This window comes from Emys orbicularis, chromosome 6 (genome assembly GCF_028017835.1).
Source record: "Emys orbicularis isolate rEmyOrb1 chromosome 6, rEmyOrb1.hap1, whole genome shotgun sequence".
NCBI lineage: Eukaryota > Metazoa > Chordata > Testudines > Emydidae > Emys > Emys orbicularis.
In genome coordinates, this window is record NC_088688.1 from 20,180,951 (window position 1) to 20,204,470 (window position 23,520).

At 39.6% G+C, this 23,520-nt stretch overlaps 1 protein-coding gene across 2 annotated transcripts in view; it reads left to right on the top strand.

Annotated features, from left to right (window-relative positions):
* Window positions 1-23,520, top strand: part of WDR7 (WD repeat domain 7) — a 329,543-nt gene that overhangs the window by 86,912 nt on the left and 219,111 nt on the right. For both annotated transcript variants that reach the window (XM_065406020.1, XM_065406019.1), the window contains one exon: window positions 2,582-2,705. In XM_065406020.1, coding sequence (XP_065262092.1) covers window positions 2,582-2,705 — 124 coding nt within the window. The remainder of the gene's footprint in view (window positions 1-2,581; window positions 2,706-23,520) is intronic.

Sequence of the window (23,520 nt, forward strand, 5' to 3'; positions counted from 1 at the left end):
TACAAATAGGATTAATACATTCAGTAGATCATAACCTTTACGGAGATATGTTACATGGCATATGTAGCATAAAACACATTCTAAGCATATTTCCATAAAGCCTTATGGGAGGTACCGTCACATTCCCCTCTATTCAGCACTGGTGAGGCCACATCTTTAGTATTGTGTCCAGTTTTGGGCTCCCCATTACAGAAAGGATGTGGACAAATTGGAGAGAGTCCAGCGGAGGGCAATGAAAATGATTAGGGGGCTGGGGCACATAATTTATGAGGAGAGGCTGAGGGAACTGGGCTTATTTAGTCTGCAGAAGAGAAGAGTGAGGGGGGATTTGATAGCAGCCTTCAACTACCTGAAGGGGGGTTCCAAAGAGGATGGAGCTCGGCTGTTCTCAGTGGTAGCAGATGACAGAACAAGGAGTAATGGTCTCAAGCTGCAGTGGAGGAGGTCTAGGTTGGATATTAGGTAACCCATTCCAGTGCTTCACCACCCTCCTAGTGAAATAGTTTTTCCTATCGAGGTGGTGAAATCTCCATCCTTAGAGGTTTTTTAAGGCCCGCTTGACAAAGCCCTGGCTGGGATGATTTAGTTGGGGTTGGTCCTGCTTTGAGCAGGGGGTTGGACTAGATGACCACCTGAAGTCTTTTCCAATCCTAATCTTCTATGATTCTAAGTGAAAGCGCTCTTCAATGCGTCAAGAAGTCAGTGAAAGCTAAAAAACTATTAATGTTTATTTAAATTTTTTTCATTTAGTTATGGAAATGTAACTGATAATTTTTTTCATTATGTCCCAGAGACCTAAAAACAGTATTTAGGTTCAGGGAGGACATATTCACTGCACCCTATCTTTTTACGTTTCAAAAATGAAACATACTACAGTTTCATGCATATTATGTTTAATTTTCTGGTTAATTTATAAACATTCCTTTGACATTTTAACATCTGTATTTTTTCTTAATTTTTGAGTAACCTACAGTGATGAACAGGAAACATAAATGTTCCATTACATGCGTCTGACGAAGTGGGTATTCACCCACGAAAGCTTATGTTCCAATACATCTGTTAGTCTTAAAGGTGCCACAGGACTCTCTGTTGATTTTTACAGATCCAGACTAACACGGCTACCCCTCTGATACATAAATGTACTGTATATATTTGACATATATTTTACCCATTCAGATCTAGAATTTTCTGGAATCTGTTTTAAAATCTCATTAAGGACAAAGTTTTAACTCAATTTCTATCAAGAGGCTGCTAAGTTTTATTATAATTTTTGGAATGCATTTACAATAGTCAGAAAATGGGTTGGTACCTACTATTTAAGAAATGACTAGCTGACCTTAGCATCACAACTATGCTGTTGTGTGTGGGGGGGGGAGGGGGGAGGGGGGGGAGGAGGGAAGGAGGGAAGGGGTGGCGGGGGAGTTAATTGTGCAGCTTTAAAAGAAAGAAATGAAGAACAGAGCTGTAGAATTTCAGCAGTCTCCTAGTTTAATTGGTGTATGCTTTGTGTTATCTGCCTGAAGTATACTTTGTACAAAAGCACTAGTAGATTTGTATATTTCTGAGTAGTTGTCCTATTACTAGATATTATGTAATATGTTCATGTTCCCAGAAAGCACAATCGCTTTCAAAGATAACTCAAATTTTCCTCAGCCACAAAGTTTGGTAGCTAGAACACTTGAATTAGCTGTAAGGGGTGTAGTCCCTGCTCTGTCAGTGACTTCTTCTTTGACCTTGGGCAAGTCACTTAACTTCTGTGTCTCAGATACCCCATATGTCAATGTATATGGTGATGCTTATTTTTATTAAATGCTTTGACATCTGTGAATGGAATTTTTGCCAATTACATTTAAAATATTATTTTGTATTTGTTGGTTTTATAGTATTTTTTTCTTTAACATGAAAATCTTCTAAGGATTTCCTCCACTACTATTGCTCAGTTGTCCAGATTATATACTAAATGGGCAAAAGCATATTTAAACAATGACTTTTTAAAAAAATAAGTTTTTTAAACTTTTTTTCAAACTTTGTTGAAGTTGGAAAAGTATTTTGGGAAAGTATAGAAGAGAATTCTATAGAATTCTCTCTCTAAGTAGTTATAGAAAGTCCCAAATTAATTTTCCTTTAACATCTTTCACAGAAAAGAAGGTCTAATTTCTTAGATCTGTTGCTAAATATCATGCTCTGTAAATTCAGGACTTAGTTGTGAGCTCCCTTGTGTTCTCCCTTCCCTAACTTGGCCTCCTTGTATTGCTGATCTTTTCATTAGCAGGGAAAAGTAGCTACTGTGGAGCTTAATACTTCTTCCTCCAGAAGGCAAGGTGTATTTAAAGCAGCTATATGGCTTGCACAGACCTTCCCAACCTCAGCCCCAGCTAGGGGAAGCAGGGACTGAACTGTAACTTGGTGGCATAAGTATGTGATGCCTGTGTTGAGTTTTGTAAATTTATCTTTTTAGCTTAGCTCTGTTGTTTGTATTGTAAGAATGTAATGGCTGGACAACTTTACCGTTACCTTTTAAAAATATTTGTAAATCTTATTTGAGAGTTGAGTTTATATGACATTCTGGTTCCCTCTGTAGGTAAGGGAAGCTGCCCAGGCCTTGCTGTTAGCAGAACTGAGAAGAATTGAACAGGCAGGGCGGAAAGAAACAATTGATGCTTGGGCTCCATATTTACCACAATATATTGACAGTATTATATCACGTGAGTACTCTCCGTTTATCCTGAAACTAATTTGGTTAAAATATATGATTAAGGAAAGTGTATAAACAACAAATATGAATACTGGTACAAACCAGAGGAAAGCTGTTTTATTTGCAATATCTGTTATTTCATGGAATCCCAGAATTTAGGTCATTAGCTGTCTGGGTAATCAAACTTTTCTCTTTCTGAATGATCAGCTTCACAATCACAGATTTGTGCTATAAATGTTGTCCTGTTAAATTCTGTGACATTTTGTGTGTGTTTCTCTATAAAGAAGAAGGAGGAGGAAAAAAAGAGGGAGCAAACTACTTTAACGGTCATTTGTTTAAAAAAGCAATAGTTTATTTAGCAAAAGCAGCACTAAAACTTCTTGACCAAAACCTATCTCTGTATTTATTTGCAAGTAGTTTAATGTCAAATGTTCTTTGAAAAACGGTAAACTAGAGCTGTTGTCTCCTAAATGCTCATGGACATGTACTGTATGTGTCTGAAATAGCCATACAAGGTTGGTCTGGTCCAGTTTCGCTTTTAAGTCACGTTTGGGGAATGGCTAGTGTTCCATTTATAAACACATTATTTCAATATTTATCCCATGGAATTTCCAAGTGAATTAATTGTTGTAAAACTGGGAGGAAAACCAAATACTAATTCTTCATTTTCCCCCCCGTCTGAGTAAAGTTCAGACAGTTCATGCGCTGCCAAGGACATGGTTAACTAGATCACCTTGCTGCAATTCAACAGAGTAGGGCTGAATTAAAAAAAAAATATGAAAAATTTAGTTATAAGGATGGGAGAGATTTCTCTGATGGTAATTGGATATGTGTTTGTGAGCTGAACAACAGAAGGCTTTGTAATTTCCTGGTATTTAAATTCAGCTTTTCCATAAATCTGTCCAGTAGCCTTGAATAAATGTAGTTATTTTTGCTCCTCTTCTTATGCTATCTTTGAACTAATGACTGGAGCCATGGTTAACCTTCTACTTCTAGATGTTAAGCTTCAGACTTAGTGCCATGCAGCATTACAAGACATCAATAAATTAATATTCCAATGTACTTGAAAAGAGTATTCATAGATTTATTTTCAACTCAAATAATAAAGTGCAATTTATGTGTTTAAATATTCCCTCCCTAACATTCTCATTCTCTCTCTCTCTCTCTCTCTCTCTCTCACCTAGAACTATTTATATAATATTTTCAAAAGCACAGAAATGACTTTAGAAGCCTCAGTACCTTTTTCAAAAGTCACTTAGGAGCCCAAGTCTCGCTAAAAGTCAACAGATCTTGGATTCCTAAGTGCCTAAAATACTCTGGTAATGAGGTTTGAGTTATTAAATATCTTGGTTGCTTTTAAAATGTTACCCTTAGAGTTGCTGTTATCTAGTAGAGAGGAGGAAGTTCTGCCAGTTTAGTTTTCTTAGATATGTTGACGAATGCATCTTGAAAATATTCCATCTCTTACTAATGCTGCATAACAGCATTAGCTGATAACAGAAGAGTTGCACTTTGTCTTTCCTTATATAATAAACCAAGTTTCATGGAACAATTTATTAAAAAAACCAAACACCTAGTTGTTATTAAGGCCTACATTCTGCAGTCTGATCTACTAATACCCTTGTTTCTACACACATTCCTACTGAAGTACATGGAGCACTTCCTGACACAAGGGTCCTCCCACTTGGATCAGATTGCGGGGTGGGACCTAATTTTGATGCTGTTGAAAGATGCTACATTGGTGGTCCTGAGAATTAAGTGTTTATCCACTGAATATGTACCATACATATTTTGATAAAGCAAGCTTCTCCATTCTACCTACAAATGTGCCTCAGATGTGGAGATCATCAGTAAGAGTAAGAGAGGTAGTTTAATCTCTGTGATTGTCTCCATTGATACTGCCAGTAAAGTAGTAGAGCGATATTTATTTGTAATAGCTGTTCACTAGAAGCTGTTCTGAGACCACCAGGCCATTTTATTCAAGCTATTGAATAGCCATCTTTATCCCTAATAGAAAACTTTGAAAAATATTTTGTTTTAGATGCAAAATGACTTAGATTTTGATTTTGGTCCAGTCAGCTATTATTAATAAATATATGTTTATGAAAACAGGATTTTCCTAGCTACAATATTTGCTATTACAACCTATTCCTAACTTAACATTTCTGTAACACATCAATGATATTTCAACAGCAACTTGTAATTGCGCGCAATGGAGCCTTCAAATTTGATTTTATTGTAAGTTTAGGGGAAATCCCTTAAGCTTCAGTGCTGTTTCATTATAGTATTTTATTAAATATAATATGAATTTGTTGATGTCAACTACTCAAAAGGCATTATAATTTTTGTAAAAACAGTAATAATTTCCTATATTGAAATAGGATTTACGGGTATGCCGTTTATCACACAGGTATAATTTAATTCACTGCTAAACTGGACAGTAACAGTGTGCACCATCATTTTGTCTGCCCTAATCCTGGGGATGAAGTAGATGAACTAAGAGGTGTTTTTTCCATTTATAATTCCTGTATCAATATTTCACAAAAGATTAGAACAAGAAATGAAGGAGAATCTAATAGAAACTACAGGAAACATGTACGTTGGCCATATTTAATTTCCTGACTTGGAATTTGTCTAGGATACTCCAGCATTCTGTTATTTCCTGAAACCATGTTAAAGAACTGTTTAAACACTGACAAAGAGTTAAATCACTAAGACCTTGGCTACACTGGCACTGTACAGCGCTGCAACTTGCTGCGCTCTGGGGTGTGAAAACACCCCCCCACACCTCGGAGAGGTGGAGTACTTACAGCGCTGCGAGAGAGCTCTCGCAGCGCTGGCGGCGCGACTACACTCGCGCTTCACGCGCTGTGAATCCCCAAGTGTAGCCAAGGCCTAAAATTACGTCTGCAGCACCTCTATATTCTGTGGTTGGCTCCCACCCAAGTATTGGCTTGGCTGACTTTGCTTACCTTTTGAGATTTGATGAAATCACATTTTAAGATTATATTAATACAGACATTTTTTATTATTTTGCCTTAGTTTTTTACTTTAAAACAAAAAAACAAACCCAACCTGTAGCAATTCTTTGGAGATTATAAAGGGTTTTTTAATCTAAAATTTTAAGTGCTGTTTTTGCTGACCAAGGCTCTTGATAACTTTTTTGAACATACTACTAATAAAAACTGTACTGTCCTAGTATTTTGTGGATTTTTTTATATTTTTCTAGTGTAATAAAATAGTGAAAAATACACACAGTTCTCTAAATAGGTACAATAACTCTATACTAAAATAATGAACTTACTTAACGCTTATGAGCTATCTAGTACATTTATTCATGCCTTCATCATTTAGGCCCCATTCTTGCAAACACTTCTGTACCTGGTTAACAATTACAGAGAGTAATCCCACTGAAATCAAAATAACTATTGAAATAAACGAGACTACTCATGATATTAAAGATAAGCACATGCCTAAGCATTTGCCAGATTCAGGCCTTGAAGACCACCCATCACTTCACTGTCTAGCTACTTGTTTGGAAGCAGTAACACTGTGTCTTAAAGGAACTACTCATGACATGTCTCATTTGCCCTGTTTTCGGAGATAGAGGATCTATTTGAATATAATATAAATATTTATTTAAATATTAATCTGCAGTAACTTTGCCTATTTTTACAGTTTGCCATGTACACCACAAACAAAATTGGCCAGTTCGGAAGTATTTCCCAGTGTTTTGAGTCTGTGACCATACATTATGTACAGTAATGCCTAGACATTGGAAGTAGGGGTAGGGACTACACTGGCTGGTAGTTTACCTTCCTTCCTTTTGAAATTATTCCTTGGCTTTTATCATTTTAAGTAAAATCCATAAACAATAGTTATCATTTAATTTTTCTGTTAAACATATATTAAGACTCTCTTTAACTTGTTTTTAATACCGGAGGATATCTTTGTTTCACTTCCTTCCTCTGTATAGAAAGGGTATGTTCGCTTTTTTCCTTCTGTTCTCTCTTCCCCCATCAAAAAAATAAAAAAAGTAGTAATCGGTGCTGGGATTGATGCATTGGAAACTCAGGTCCTCTGTCCATAAAACTAGTACAGCAGTAGCAGTGCTCCCTTGTGCTGTCATGCCATTATATCTCAAACCTGACCAGAAGGAAATGCTTCTAGGGCTGTGAAGGTTTTTACTTTGACCTCTCTGCTGAGTCTGTCTGTCAGCTTATGATACTGAACACTTGTCTGGTTGAGACTGGATTTTGACCACCAATTCATTTCACACTGGTTACTGAACAGCCACTGTATAGTAACCAGTTTTGGTCACTGCCAGCTTGGGCTGGATTTTAACCTGTGAACTGAAGATGAAAGGCTCTATATCCTATTACCAATTCCCTTGAGCCATCTATTTCTTCTTCTCCTCTAGCCTTCCTGCATCCAATATACTATTCTGTTCCTGATGTTGTTTGTATCATCCTCATTATTTTGAAACTTTTTTCCCTTCTTGGAGTGCTTTTTTTTAAGGGGGAGAAAAATTGTATATGCAATAATCCTTTAATAACTATTTTGTTTCCTCTTAACTACTTTATTCTGCAGTTTCACCATATAGTTGACCATATAGTTTCATCTTTCTTTAGAGTTTTGAAATTTGGAAAAGTATACAGTACAATGGTGATACTTTTAAAGTGAATTGTTCGGTAAAACTAGGGCTTAAGGTGTATATCTAAGTGTCCTTATGTTATCTTGTTTTGCATTTGGAGATGGAGCTATATTGAGAAAATCTCATCAAAATATTTTTCCTGACTAGTATGTCTATCTTTTGGATTTCTGAATGATGGACCCTAATGAAGATTGCATTGGTGCAAAAGACAGAGGCATTGTACTCATGGGCTAACAAAAGTTAAGCTGAATTTAAAATTGAGAAAAAAAATTCTTGTCTTTCTCATGATTAATCAACACTCGCAAACATGTATATGATGTAATATATATTATACATACTTTACTATATTATATATTACAGTACAGTAGTGTGTGTGTGTGTGTGTGTGTGTGTGTGTGTGTGTGAGTGATATGCCAATACACGTTTCCTTTCCTCTCCAACCCTGTTAAATAGCTGGCAATAGATCTTACATAAAGTTATTTCTTTTCTTCAAACATAGTTATTTTCTTACCTATTAATGTATGCAGCATAGTAAAGGGATGGCTGTACAACCGTCCTAGAATCTATTTTCTTGGACATTTGTAGTGCTTCATGAGATCATCTATTCAAGTCATACACCACGATTTACCTAGAAACCGAACCTGTTCTTACTTATTATAAGTAGTTGCATAATAATATGCAAACACTTCTATCTCATATAGAGAATTACTTAACATATTTGTTTCAGAATTGAAAATGTATTTGCTTTAAAAAATAGAATGTACATTTTTATGAACATTTCAGTGTTTGTCCAAAGGACAAATTTAATTACTATTCAATAAGATAGATTTTTATGTTAAATGCCAATTGATTTCTGGAAGACGTATAATATTCTTAGTAAATCTAAATTGGACACATAACTTAAATTACATGGAACACACAGCTTTAAAATGTTACAAACAGTTCTGTACATTTCAGAGCACCAAACTTTTGATAACTATGGCCTTTATCCAAAGTTATGACACGTACGTTTTTATTATTACACAATTAAACACAAAAATAAGGATTGAATAAGATATTAAGCAATGGCATATTGTATATGGGTGGATGAGTCTTGAGTCATAGTTATAGACATTATGCTATTCTGTATATTTGGATTTATTTTTGTGATTGACCTTTTTATGAGGTCAATTGCACTGTTTGTAGAATACAGCTGTAGTTGCCTTCGTTCTAGGGAGTGGCTGCTATAGCAACTACTGATGATTACTAATTTCTTTTCTCTAGAGTGACTGAGTGACCTTCTAGGATACAAGGTCATATACATAATTATTTTTGTATTGTATGTGTGTGTGTATATATATAAACTCCTATTCACACTAGCCAGTGGACTATGATACTCTTGCCCTGAAAACGACTGTCCCCTCCCACCCCCCGAAATGTTAGTTAAAACAAGTGGCAATAGTCATTTTGATTTTTTCCAGTTATTTGCAATATACTATTCTGCTCATTATTTAAATCCTTATGTCTGAAAAAATTATAGAGGAATGTGCAGCATAATGTATATCTATGTCAGTTGCAAGCACAGCCCTTTGTACTTGTAGAATCTGTCTTTTTAGTTTGCTTTTGTGTTCCGGTTATGGAGGTGAGGATCTGTTTTCTTAGTAGCAGCCAGTGATTTATTTGTTCACAGAAAAATATTCTCTCAAGTGTTTAGTAAGAAAATATAATTACACTGATATTTTGAATTTGATCTTTTAAAGTCTTTATAATGCTTATTGTTTAATCAGCAGATGAAAGGATTACATTAGTTTGATACTTAGTTGGAACATTAGTCACGACAAAAAAATCATATAAAGGAACCTAGAAAGTTACTAATATGTGCAGGAAATAATAAAATCCAACATGAGAAAAATACAGTCTAGTACAACTGGGAAAATAATTTGAAATACAGATATCGGTGGTATGGGACCAACTGTGAAAACAGTAATACTGAAAAAAAACTTGAAAGTGATAATGACTAGCAAATTCGATTTAATTTTGCAACATCATAAAACAATGACAACAATGCAATTTGGGCTGTATTAACAGAGGCATCCCATTATTGCTTAGTGAGTTTGTGTTCCTTCTAAATGACACTGGAGAAGTGGCAATTTAAAATAGTGGCCTGTGGACTGCCTTCAGAAAAATGTTGACAGACTGGAGGGATTTCAAAGAGGAAAAATACAATGATTAAGGGTCTAGAAGAATTACATTGTGAGGAAAGAGTAAAATAAATATGACTTGGATAAATTATGGCTAAAATGGTAAACATTGACGTGTATTTTAGGACAAAAGCATCAAGAGGAGAGAGGAATTGGTCAAACTGAGCATAACTAGGAGTAAAGGCATGTACTTGTGCACAGGAAAATTTATGCTAAAATGCATGGGTGTGGAATCTGACAGGTCAAGATACAGTACTTGGTTTTGTTTTATTCAGGAGAGTTGGGTGAGCATAAAATGTTACCAAAAGACTTTTGCCTGCCAAGAATGTTACTTCACACTAACAGTATAGAAACTATATATACAAAATGTTCCTTGTGCAGTTTGTATACAAGCTCATGTTTAATTGCAACAAGTAACAAACATAAACACAAGTCTGCTGCTATAGTGATATATTCTAGCAATATACATTTAAAAAGGATAATTGACTCTTGAGTGAACAAGCGTTTGACATTAGAAAGCTGTCTGGAGGAAACAGAGTCAGGGTCAAATCCCTTTTCCCCTGAAGCCAATGGGAGATTTGGGCCAGGATTTCACTCGTATAGTTTAAACTAAATTGTAATTTGTCTGGCTATGCTGGAAGGAGGACAGGAGACACTGGATGTGGTTTAATTGGGCCACAACTTCATTATTAACTGTCTGGGAGTGCCTGGCAGATAGGAGTATACAGTGCAGGTAATTCCATGATTATTTTAGTATATTCTGGGAGGCTTTTGTCAGCCCTCCACCTTCCTCATCCGGTGCCCATCCCTCCTGCTGTTGGGACCTTGCCATTCCCCCCTCGAATGAGGGTTAAGGTGGGCTATAGAGGTGTGTGTGTGGGGGGGGGTTGGCTCCCTGTTGTGCTAGTCATAGGAGCCCTGGAACCCCGCTTCCCCAGTTTCTGCTCCTTTAACGAATACCTCCTATAAATCCTTTACCAATCAATTTATCTGATCACGGTATTCCTTCCCTATGGAGTAACTGCAGTGGACATCCGCCCCACGTCGTCATGAGTTGCAACATCATAGCCTAACTCCCCTTCCATGTTTTCCCCCAACTAAGCGCCCCCCCCTTCTGCTGAACCCAATGTGGGGAAGGCAAAAAAAAACCCCACCAAACCCACTTCGCCTATGCCAATTTGGCAGTAAGGGAAAAATTCCTCTCAGGCCTCCCAAGAAAGGAGTGACTAGGTCAGTGCCCACAGCAGATCCTGACCGAACCTGATATTTATCCATTTCCATGGGTGGGAGGTGGGTGCTGTTCTACCTGGTCCAGATAAAAGAGGGCTTCTCCTACCCAGCATGTACGTATGTAGCCTTCCCTCTCTTCTGATCACCTGGGAGGAGGATGGGTCAGCATCCCCACAACCTGCTCTGTGGGTGCTGCAACGTCACTCTGTACAGTACTTAATTTGTAATGAAAAATGTGCTGGGGCTCAAGCAATTTTTTTACTTCCATAACTGACACAGCAAGCCCAGAGGTGCCAGGGCTCAGCCCTGGCAAGCCCTGGCACAAATTAAGCACTGACCCTGTGTCTTCCCCTTAAACAGGTGCACACCTTCATCCAGCAAGCCAGAGAACGGCCCCACCACTTAATGTGCAGTGCAGTCAGTCTCCACCTATTGGTAAAATGTGCTTAGGGAACTTGAAATAAGATGCGACTCTTTTGAGAATCTATAGATAAGCAGGTGTAATTGTTGCCAGAGAAAGTAAGGTGAGCTGAAATAAACTTTTTTTTTCTTTCAAAAATCCTCTTTTGGTTAACTAAATGCTATCACTTTGTGAAATGATAAAACCCATTTCCACATTCATATTTTGTCCATGAATCCTGGATTTTTGTAGTTGTTTCTCTGAGTTAGCTGGAAGATTTATAAAAATAACATTTAGCTTGATAACTTCTTATAATACACCTTATTTGCAGACATTATTACATTATTATGCATAAATACTTAAATGTATTCTTGGTCTAAGCACCTGAGGTAGTCAAATTATGAATAATTGGAATATAGGCTAACACTTTCCACTTTTGATCAAACCATGCTCTATTTGCAGTAACTTTGAAAAAAGACTTGGAAGATGTGGAGCTATCAAAATTATAGGTGTCAGAGAATGCCTTGACCTTGCAGAGTTGCACAATTCACTACTTGGGCTGCTTTTACCTTCTCATATACAAATTATTCTTTGATACAGTATAGTATTTACATGTTTTAGGACAGGATCTGGTACATAGCAATTTTAAGCTGCTACTTAATATTTCATATTAGCACAATGTAGGTGGGAGGTTTTGTGATTGGTTCTTCTTTAATACTGTAAACATTTCAAGTTTTAAGATGTTAGAAAAGAGTTTTTCAATAATTCTTTATTAAAGTGAAAGATATTGTGTGTGTGTGTGTGTGTGTGTGTGTGTGTGAGAAAGAGTATTAATTTCTTCTTTGCGCTAGGGCCCACAGATCACTTACAATGGGTACTTCAGCCTGCTTGTGTCTTGGGGGCAGAATTAGATCTGTCAGTCACTGGCAAAAGGGCGATTCCTCCAGTTTTTTCTGCCTCCGAAGTGGCTGGTGGCTCAGCCAGACCTCCCTCTGCAGAGATTTTCTTAGTCAAATTCCGATCTTTGTCACATTTCTGGTTAACAATTTGGCTCAATAACATGTCATTCTAATTCCCAGCAGTGTCCCAGGGCTGTGTTACCTTTGGGGGAGACTGAATGCTCAGCTTTGCTTCCCCTTCTCATGCATTTACCCTTCTTATTGAGTGACTCATTGGGGAGCTCAGCTGGCTCTATGGGCAGAGTGTAGTATATTCTACCTAATGGTCTCTGGGAAGGTGTAATAGAAGGATGGGGATTTCCTGCCATACCTAAAGAATGAGAAAGTATTGGGCTGTTATAACTAGCTGCTGCTGTTGGTCACCATGCCTTATATCTAGGGTATTTTTCTGAGCTTCTGCTGCAGGCTGTTATGCCTCCCCTCCTCATCCTCCCTCCAGCAGTTGGCCATGGAATCACAAGGGGGCCAGCAGCCTAGGTATGGAAGAGCAAGCAAGGTGTACGGGGCCTCTTGGCTCTCCTTTTTAGTTCTTTCTATCCCCCTGGCCTGCATTGTATAAAGCCAAAAAGTTCCTCAGTGTGCACCAGTCCAAATTCAATTTGGTGTCACTACTGGTGGTCAGGGCCTCTGTGTTCCTGAATCAGTGACCTCTGAACCGTACAGACCCTTCATAGGCAGCTAAGCCTGGGCAGGCATCACCTCAGCACTCCTCTTTGGGCATGAACACTCCTTGGTGGCTTCAGACCAACAAAAAGTTTATCACCTAACACCTCAAGTGCTTTTGCATGTTTTCATAAGCAACGGGGACATAGGTGGAGAGTATTGCAAATAAGGTTCCTGTCAACCTAAAAAAATCTCACAGTCTATCTCACAACCTAAGGACTTCTCCCTGAAAATGATAGTGGCATACAAATCTGTTCCATGCAGCATTATGGGGCTTTGGTCCTTGAGATCAGACACTTGGGCCCAGTTCTCATAGTGGTTCAGTGGAAAATTTTATGGAAAGCTGAGGCAATTCAGAGTAATCAGAAAAGTCGATCTATAATCTGGATTCCTGCTAGGTGCTATAGAAAGGAATATAGCTCATATGGCAAGTTGAAGCAATCCATGAAATACAACAGAAGCTACCAATTTGTAAGAGGTAGGGTACTGAGGCAATGTCAGTAGTTTCCCAAAGTTGCGTTCCTGATGTTGTCATGCTATCTGCATGGTCCTATCAGGAGTTAGATCCCCAGTTTGCGCTGCGCTGTTTCACTTTGAGAGCCAGTGGATACTGATAGCTTTAGTCAAAATGAGATCACTGTATGTTGTGCAAAGGGGATACTCTCTGGAGCTGTGCAAGAATCACAGGAACAGATTTGTCCCAGTTCCAATCTCAAGTAACCCATGGGAATAGGAGGACATGAGTGAAGCCATCCATCATCTGGTTCAGATTGGCGCAATACAGCCCGCTCTTCATCCTATTTCTAACCTCAGAAAATCAGAAGCAAACAGAGCAGGACTCCGTCTGACGCATCTAAATAAGTTATTGGAGGAGGCTTATCTTCAAACATTCCTGTTTTAACATCCACAAACCAATACTTCAAGTTTGCATATGGATGACCGCTTTCTTCCCCCAATTTCAATCATTTCCTTTTTATCAGACTAATGCTTTCAGGGTCTCTTCCAGAATCATGGTGGTATTCATATTGGCTTAAAGGAAGAAGGTAAAACAGTTATCACTTCCTAGACAGTTTTTTTCTGGTCAGGGCTCTGTTACAGAGACACAAGTGAGACAAATAGTGATATGGTTTCTGGACAATCTGGAATTCATAATAAACACAGACAGAGGGAAGTCAACCATGGGCCTGGGTGGAAGATGAATTCTATCAAGTGCAAAGTCTCATCTCAAAGATGGCCATAAAGAAGAACAAGAATCAAAACTCCAGTTCGTATTGGAGCCAAATGGGAATGAGGATCTCATTCACAGACATGCTTCAATGAACCAAATTTATGAGACCTATATAGTGTATATCCTTTACCTCTCCTGTTTATTAGCAGAGCTTAAGATCCTTTTGTATATTCTCTGCTTCCACAATTGTTGAGTACAGAGAATATGATTTTTGAAGAGTTAGTGAACCAGTCAGAGAGCCATCATTCAGTCAGATGCTCACTGAGGATAATGGAGGGGGGCTTATTCAGGTCCCAATTCAATTCAAGGAATAGGTGTCAGAAAGAGCACAGTATCCACAAAATGGCCAATAAGTTGTTGGAATATACTTGAGAACACTTTTTTGTTTCAAATAATGAATGAAGTAACCCGGTGGACATCCATTTTAGATTAGATTCTGACCAGCATTGAGGAATTGGTTGACAATTTGAAGGTGGAAGGCAACTTGATTGAAATGATTATGAAATGATAGATTTTATGATTCTAAGGAAAGGAAGGAGTGAGACCAGCAGAATAAGGACAGTGAACTTTAAGAAAAGCAGACTTTAACAAACTCAGAACAGGTAGGTAAGCTCCCATGGGAAGAAAATCGAAGAGAAAAAGGAGTTAAGGAGAGTGGCACTTTTTCAAAGATATGACTTCATGCAGGAGCTCTTTAATGACCTGAAAATCAAAAAGGAATCTTACAAAAAGTGGAAGCATGGATGAATTGCTAAGGAGGAATATGAAAAATACCACAAACATGTAGGAACTAGGTGAAACAATCTTGGAACCACTAGTAATTATTTTCAAAATCTTCTGGAGCAAGTATTAATAACTACTCTTTGAGTACTGTCTTTCAATCAGTTGTGCACCCATTTTAATAATTTAATCTAGCCCACATTTCCTTAGTTTTCTTCTGAGGATGTCATGTGGGACTTTGTCAAAAAACTCTACTAAAAGCAAGGTATAGTATGTCTAGTACTTCCCCCCCCATCCACTGTCAAAGTAGGAAATGAGGTTGGTTTGGCATGATTTGTTCTTGACAAATCCATTGTCGGAGAAAAACTGAGTTCTCACTCTTTTGTTTGGGTACAGCAAGTCAGAAGTTTTATTCACTCTCACAATTGTGCAGAGGGAGAGAGCCAAGCAGGTCTCTCTCACTGATACCTAATTACAACAAGCATTTATACCTTTCAATAATGAGGGACAGCTGCATTTTGTTATACATAAGCCATCTTGATATCTTATTTCTTAATTGTTTTGACTCTTGCCAACATACAATATTTCCTATACCTTATCTACACAAGGTCTTCTACACCTTATCTATACAAGGTCACAATAACTTCTCACACAGTACTTTCTCACCCGCCTCACACAATCCTCGCTTCTACAAATCTCGCGTTATCAGGGCTACAGTTAGCCTGACTCTTGCTAACAAACTGTCATGCATTGCAGCTCTTTTCTGACAGTTCTTTTTCTGCTTCCACAACCCCCCCTTTTGTACTTCTAGTACAACAAACATTCTCAAACCTCTATTTGCATCAAGTCCTGGACTTCAGATTCTATATCAGATGTTTCAATTTTAGCGGTTCTGATTGGATGTAATGACAATGCATGATTAGCATGAACATGAAAGGTATTACTATTATTACGTCTTTTACAACAACAACAACATAATCCTAAGATAACTAATAACAATACAAGCAATAACATTCCCATAGCAATACTATAATGGGGTTGTTGTACAGCCTTATTTACAAAGCACAATACATCATACTTAGTACATAAAGTGGATACTCTATAAGCAGTCTGAAAGGCATACTTTTCAACTTGATATATGTTTTGAAGCATGTGAATGTGCCCTTGTACTTCAGAGATTTTCTGAATCTCTGGTAACAGTGAAAACAAATTCTGAAATCTATCAGGTACTAAACTAGTCCAATTAAAGGGTATCTGGAACCTAAGGGCTACTTGGAAAGCTCTATCTGCAGGCCAGTAAATAATATGATTGCCTGCAGTGGTAGTGAGATTAAAATGTATGTCTTGTAATGTGGTGTCATTAACATACACACAGGTATCGTTAGCTTGAAAAAGTAAGTGTCCTGTCAGGGTAGTTCCTTGTCCCCTACCCTCCCAGCAAACGTAGTCATAAACAGTGACAACTTCTCCTGGCTCCAGTTTACGGTTACACTGAAGCTGTGGGGTTCTAATGGCCAAAATGTCCACTGACTTCCTAACCCCATCCAAATGTGAGGTGTAATCCCAGGAGCACTGACTAAAAATCGATTGGGCATACCAGGTGGTCTAATTTCCCAGATGTCTCGGTGAATTATCCAATCCCACATGCATCCTCCCCATGGACCCGGCAGGATACGGTATGTGGGAGCCCACACCCCCTTTACCGGTCCATATGCTTGGAAGGAGCACTGAGAACGTCCGCACTTCCATCCAGAAAGTTTCCAAGTAAGTCTCCATGGCCACAGATCAGATGGTACTCCTGATGTGTCTGTAAGGGCAGTGGGCCAAGCCTGATGTTCTAGATCATTCCGAATGGACATCAGCTGGTCATTCAGGAAATCCTGAGTCTCTGAACATGCTAGATCCCACTGCAATGCCTTCCCAGCCTCAGTGATATTCAATACCATCTCTGTCAGCAACTTCTGGGTCATAGAACTAAGGGCGGAAATAACATGTAACTCACCAACTCCAGCCTGTACCTGGGTTAGTTGTGCTCCAGAAACAAGGCCAATGGCCTTCTCTAGTTGGCCCAATTTCTCATCATGTTCCTGGTTCTTAAAAATATTCCACACTGCTGCTGCACTATTGGCCCCATCCCACTGGGATCCGGTCAAGTCTCTCTTCTTTCTAGAGGAAATAACCCAAGCCCTCTGTTGTGCTAATCTAATGGCAGCCCCCTGTGAACAATTTGGGTATTTGTCTGATTATTCACTAATTGGGTGACCAAATAACAATAAGGGCCTCTCTCATTTAACACAGTACAAGTTCCAGGAACAACCATCATATCTACTTCACTATAGAACCCATCAATTGCAATTATTAATTCTTGGGGTTCGCTGGTAGTGATATCATGTATTTCTATCTCTACTGATCCATTTGTTTTTCATTCAATTGTTTGCTCATATACATTATCCTGAACTTTTAAAGAATAATTTCTCTGAACAAAATTTCAGTAAATCACTAAGATGTGAAAGCCTTGGCCAATGGGTTTCATTGGAATATACAGTACGGTTTGTATCTGGGTAAGTTACAGTGGTGGTGGCAGGGGTCAAGGGACTAGTGGGTGTAGTCCTAGTGGTGGCAAGGCGGTTTTGATATTCATCTTCTGAAAGCCAATTAGGAAGGGCAGTGCACCCTGAAGGTACCTGTCCATAAGCACAAAGTCCTGATCCTGGAAAGAATCCACCCCACCACTGGACCCCGCATTCCCAGGAACGGTCCCCACAGTTCCCTCCTTGCCAATAAACGATGCTCCGTCTTCTCCACCAGGGCCAGTTCTTAATGTCTTTTGTAGTCAGGAATTCCTGGACTTTGGTGGTTTCAGCAGAGCGAGTGTTTCTTCTTTTCTTCTTCAAAAGCAGTTGTGATTCACCATAGTGCAGGGGAGAGGTTACTAGCACTTCACCCTGTACTGGTGTGATTCCTGTAAAAGAATTCAAAGGCATTGTAGATCTGTCAGTGGACAAGGGAGAGGTTACTAGCACTTCACCTTGTCCTCCTTCCCTGCTGTCCAGGAGGCACAGCAGAGCTAGCAGGAGAAATAGGCTGATCAGCAGCTGGAGAATCCTCTCCAGGTGGAGGGGTCTTTTTGCAGTAAGAAGCATGGTTCCAGGTGGGCAGTCCTTGGCACTTTACAGCGGTGTTGGTGGTTAACAGGACTTGGAAAGGGCCTTTTCAGCATGGAGCCAAAGCAGTCTTTCGTTGATGGACTTTACATAGACTCAGTCTCCTTGTTTCAATGAATGGCAGGGCTGCTAGGGTCTTTGGGTAGCACTTCTTTTATCTGTGAGAAAAGAAACCTAACACATTTCATTAATGCCTGGCAGTGTTTTGCAGATATCATAGTTGTTGGGCACATTCAGGCCCCCCCTTTTCTTGGCTGTCAGCCAAGTCTTAGCTGTGGGTAGTATCCTTGGATGGGGCCAACGTCTTATCTTTGGACTGAGCTTGCTAGCTATTTTTTCCTCAGTTAACTCATTCTGTTCTTTTTCCTTCTCCCCTTCTTGGCTTCTTTTAACCTACAAAGGAAACTTCCACTCTTCACTCATACACCTTTTCCCAACAATGAACACATACACATTGCCATTATACAGTACATTAGTCTTATTATTCAATGTATGCCATGTACACCCTTCCAGTAAAATAACTTTATTACAGAGCTTTGGAGCAACAAACCAGGACAAGCACACCCACTTTTGAGGAGTTCACTCGGTACAACCTCAGGTGTCCAATAGCTTTCCTCCCTCCCCAGCCCTCTGGCTAGAAATCTGAGGTAGCCAGAAGGATCCCATGGGCAATATGGGGAGTGGGTTAACCTTCCATGTCCTTGCTTCCAAAGACTGTTGGTATGCAAATTTTAACAACCATTTTTTTCAATTAAAAATCTGGCCAATGAAGTTTCTTTTTCTTACTTAAGCAAATATATTAGACTTTAGTATATCACATTTTCCTGATTTATCCAAACACTTTTTGTATTCCAAGTTGAATAAAACAAGTATCTGCTTTTTGATTTAACCCTTCTATTTAATTTTGAACTAGACTGTCTTATGAAATTATTAAACCCAACAATTCTGGCCACAAGACAAACACCACAAGACAGGACAAAGAACACAAAAATAATTCCTATTGTACCAGTAAATGCATGGTACGTTGAATGCTGTTCAGCTGGCATCCGTTTTCTCTGATGATCTGAAAGACAAAAGAACAGAGGTCTACCCCTTCTGGGCAGTCAGTCATTGCTTAAAATATTTCCTTTATATACACATACTCTTGTTGATTTTAGACAAAACAGAGGAATTACCCCATATTTCCTTGTATTTGTTTGATAGGCAGCCCAGGTTTCAGTGGCTTCTACCTTATTAGTTAGAAAATTGCATTAATACAGATGCTTTCTGGCTTGCTTCCAGATCCAAAGCTATCCACAGCTTAAAGATTCTTACTTTAAAAGGGACACAATTAACTTTCCCAGACTTTTGATTGCCTTTTACTTCTAGCTCCTGCTTTCAAACACCCAGTGATCTGAAAAAGACAACACAACCTATACTGGTAGGTTTGCATTTCTTTTACCTCTGCTACAATATACACTGCACATGTTCTGGGGAAAATGCACATCCTCTCCACAATTCAATTTCCATAACACTAGCCACATCAATTTCTACACAAGGTGTAACTGTTTCTTTTGTGCTTACAAAATCTCCATGCACCCCTAGTAAAGTGACAGCTCGACCACACAGAGCCAGGGGCACTGTCCTTCTCTATCTTTTTACCAGATTTTTTATCTGCTATTTTGTTACCCAAAAACAAATTCAAATCTTTTATTCTCCTGGCTTTGACTACCCTGCTGCAGCCACAACCTTTGGTCTTTAGTTAAAACATTTTAAATCTTGTAAAGCATTAAGTCACCTTAAGGATTAAATGCTAAACACCATATTAAACAACACTAGTTTCCTGTGTCTGGCAAAAGTATTTTCGGTTTTTGCAACTTTAAAACAATACCAATTCATCTCAAACTTATAAAACACAGATTGTATACAGCAGGAGTGTTTTTCAGCACATTTGACTAACTTATTCATAGTCGAATAATTCCACTTAAATAACCTCTTGCCTGAATTACTTACAGACATTCCTACCAAGTTTCACTGCTTGATTCCCTCTAGCAACTACAGAGTTAACTTTTCACTCTCTTTTCTTAAATCACTTGCTTTTCTCGCTGAACCGTCCCTTCCATGGGCACCGGCTTTTTCACTACCAATTTAGATAGGAGGGTGGGCTTCTCAACTAGCCCCCACCCTTCCTGGTCTCTTCTCTTAAACATTCTTACTCACAAGGCTACCCGAGTCCTCCCTCGTGAGGCTTGCCACTTGGACAAAACGCATGGCCCATTGGCGTTTAACTATTCAATTTTCTCTTGTGGCAAACACACTGCTGTTACAGCATATGCAAACACAAATGGTTAAATTCTGACAAGTCCCTGAAGGACCGGTACTTGCTTAGCCAGTGCTTCCTTTTCTGCCTGGAAGTCCTGTCTCAAGGCTTGCAACTTGCCCTGGGCATAGGTTTGAGTTGCTGCCTGGTTCATGATCTATGCTCTTAATTGCTCAATTCTAGTTATCAAGTACACAACTCTTCCTATTACTCCAACTTCTCTATTGCCCAGTCCTGCTATGACTGGGGTAGATCCACCTGACACCCTTCCCGGTCAACCGGGGTGGAGAGAGGAATGCTAAATCCCTCTCCGGTTCTCAGACTTACTGCGTCTGAGAGTAGGCACACTTTCATACTCACACACGTATGTCCAGACTGGCCACGTCTGTGTATAACGTTGAGAGAAGGTGCTGTGCAATCTCCAACTTGCTTCCTCTCTTGGGAGGGCAGTTCTTTTACACCCTGAGGTCTCCTGGGCGTCTTTTCAGTGATTCCAGTCCAGGCCGGCTGCCTGTGGCTTCTTCTGCGTCCCCAAACCACGCCGGCTTCAGGGTCGCAAAGGCAGACTGTTGGATCTCACTGGACAGTTAAGCTTTGCAAATGTAATCTCAGCACTGTAACTTGTATTGCCTTTGGTTTGACTATGTCTATATTTTTTCACAGCCAGCTGGGGCCGAAAGCAGTTTTTCTTTGTACTTAGCCTGGTCTGCATTGATTCTTGACCTTGAACGCAGATTAACTTTCTCTTTATCTCTGGACCAAGCTGAATTTCAAATTAACCCGTTCCTTTCCTCAATAGACAAATTGCTCCCATTGTGTGTCAGAGGCTTTCTTTTTTGGTGATTAAAAGCTCCTCTGAGATGTATGATCTTATCTAGATTGAAGGTACCTTCTAGTGGGCATTGTTTAGATGAATTTTCACGCGTGTAATGATTCCAATTCTCTAAATACCTGCAGGTTTTAGGACCATAATGTACGTACATAAAATAAGCTGGGGTACCCTTAGGGGGTGAGAGGGAATCCTTAGATTGTCCCCCACCCATTTTCCAATCACACACACAGGGAGGAGGATGCCCTGTCCGCGCTAGCGGCATATAAACTAAGGATCTCTCCCTACAGGGTATTCACACAGGAAAGACTAACGAGGATAGCCATGACCTCCTACACCTCCCTTCAGCAAAGAGCGTCGGCTAATCTCAGAGAGACGGCGCCGCATACTCTGTTGCATCCAGTGAGATGGTCAGACTGTCAGTGGCTCACACGGAGTGGAAAAGGGGAGGGAAGATGGGTTCACACACTCCTAGACCCAGGTAGCCTCCTCGCCGGACGATGCCAGGCCGAGTTAGCGTACCGTGGGTCGGATCTCCTAAAAGATCCTCTAGTTACCGGGCTTGCGTTAGAGTAGTTCTGGTCACGAGCCAAAAGACTTCGCAGAGTACTCTGGGCGTCTTCCGGTAACTCTCAATTCACACTGGTGTGTGTACACACACACACACACACACACACACACCAAGGCCTTACTTCAGGTACTATTCCCAAGTACCTCAGGTACTATTCCCAAGTACCTCGATGCATCACTCGAGGCGGTAAAAACCCCTCTTGAGGCGGTAAACAACCCCTCTGTCCGGACTATGAGGCGGTAAAACCCCCTCCTGCTGAGGCAGTAACAACCCCTCAACACAGGTGCAATCCTATGCACCTCGCATATGCATACAGGGGGCGGCAAACAATTCCCCTACGCCGCTCAGCATCTGACCTTGCTGCACAGTCAATAAGTTCGGATGGCGTGAGCCCAACAGGGACAGACGGCCCCACGGACAGTCCTCCTCCGACACCCCAATAGAGATTTCAAAAGGTCTCCTACCTCTATTGTGGCGCCATGGGGTTCGAAGGGGAACGATCCGTAGCAACTGCCGGTGCCTCTGCGGGCGTTGCCATCCCGGACGAGCCCCCAAATTGTCGGAGAAAAACTGAGTTCTCACTCTTTTGTTTGGGTACAGCAAGTCAGAAGTTTTATTCACTCTCACAATTGTGCAGAGGGAGAGAGCCAAGCAGGTCTCTCTCACTGATACCTAATTACAACAAGCATTTATACCTTTCAATAATGAGGGACAGCTGCATTTTGTTATACATAAGCCATCTTGATATCTTATTTCTTAATTGTTTTGACTCTTGCCAACATACAATATTTCCTATACCTTATCTACACAAGGTCTTCTACACCTTATCTATACAAGGTCACAATAACTTCTCACACAGTACTTTCTCACCCGCCTCACACAATCCTCGCTTCTACAAATCTCGCGTTATCAGGGCTACAGTTAGCCTGACTCTTGCTAACAAACTGTCATGCATTGCAGCTCTTTTCTGACAGTTCTTTTTCTGCTTCCACACCATGTTGGCCATGCTTTATATTGTCCTCTACAAGCTTCCAAACTGATTTTTTAATAATTTGTTTCAGTATCTGTGTGAAGAAGAACTTCCTTTTATTTGTTTTAAACCTGCTGCCCATTAATTTCATTTGGTGGCCCCTAGATCATATATTATGGGAACAAGTAAATAACTTTTCCTTATTCACTTTCTCCACATCACTCATGATTTTATATACCTCTATCATATCCCTCCTTAGTCTCCTCTTTTCCAAGCTGATGTCCCTAGCCTCTGGAACACCTGGCATTGGTTACTGTCGGTAGACAGGATACTGGGCTGGACGGACCTTTGGTCTGACCCAGTATGGCCAGTCTTACATTATGTTCTTATGTTGCTTTGAAAATCATATTGTAATAGATCTGGGGACTTAGCACAATGAAGAATAGGAAAATTTCATCTGTGTTTACCTGAAATTTTTTTTTTTTTTTTTTTTTGAGTTATGACATCCACAGATCTGGTTCATCCAAAGTAGAGAGAGAAGCTGACTTGTAGAGATTTGAGTTGACTTTCATTATGGGGAATTTCCAATGCTCTGCAGTAGGAGAAATTGTGCTTTTTCATCAAAATATATTTAACCCAATCTGTAATTTAGAAAAATGAAATTGAATTATCCTGGTTGTGGAAGTTGTCTTAGCTGGAGGGAACTTCAGGACAACGCCAGGGACCAACAGGTTGAGTTTGCCCCAAAGCTGCAAGCAGGCTGAAGATCCATTTTAATAGATCTGTGGTCCTTGTTGCCTGAAGAAAGGAAATGTTCAGGTAAACATAGATACACTTTCCTTGCATATGCATAGAAGTAAAAACTAAGTGGTGCTCTCCGTATATTAAAACAAGAAATTTCAGAGTGAGACTTCTCATGCTTTCCTTAATTCTCCTACTTGTGCCTAATGATTGCAGC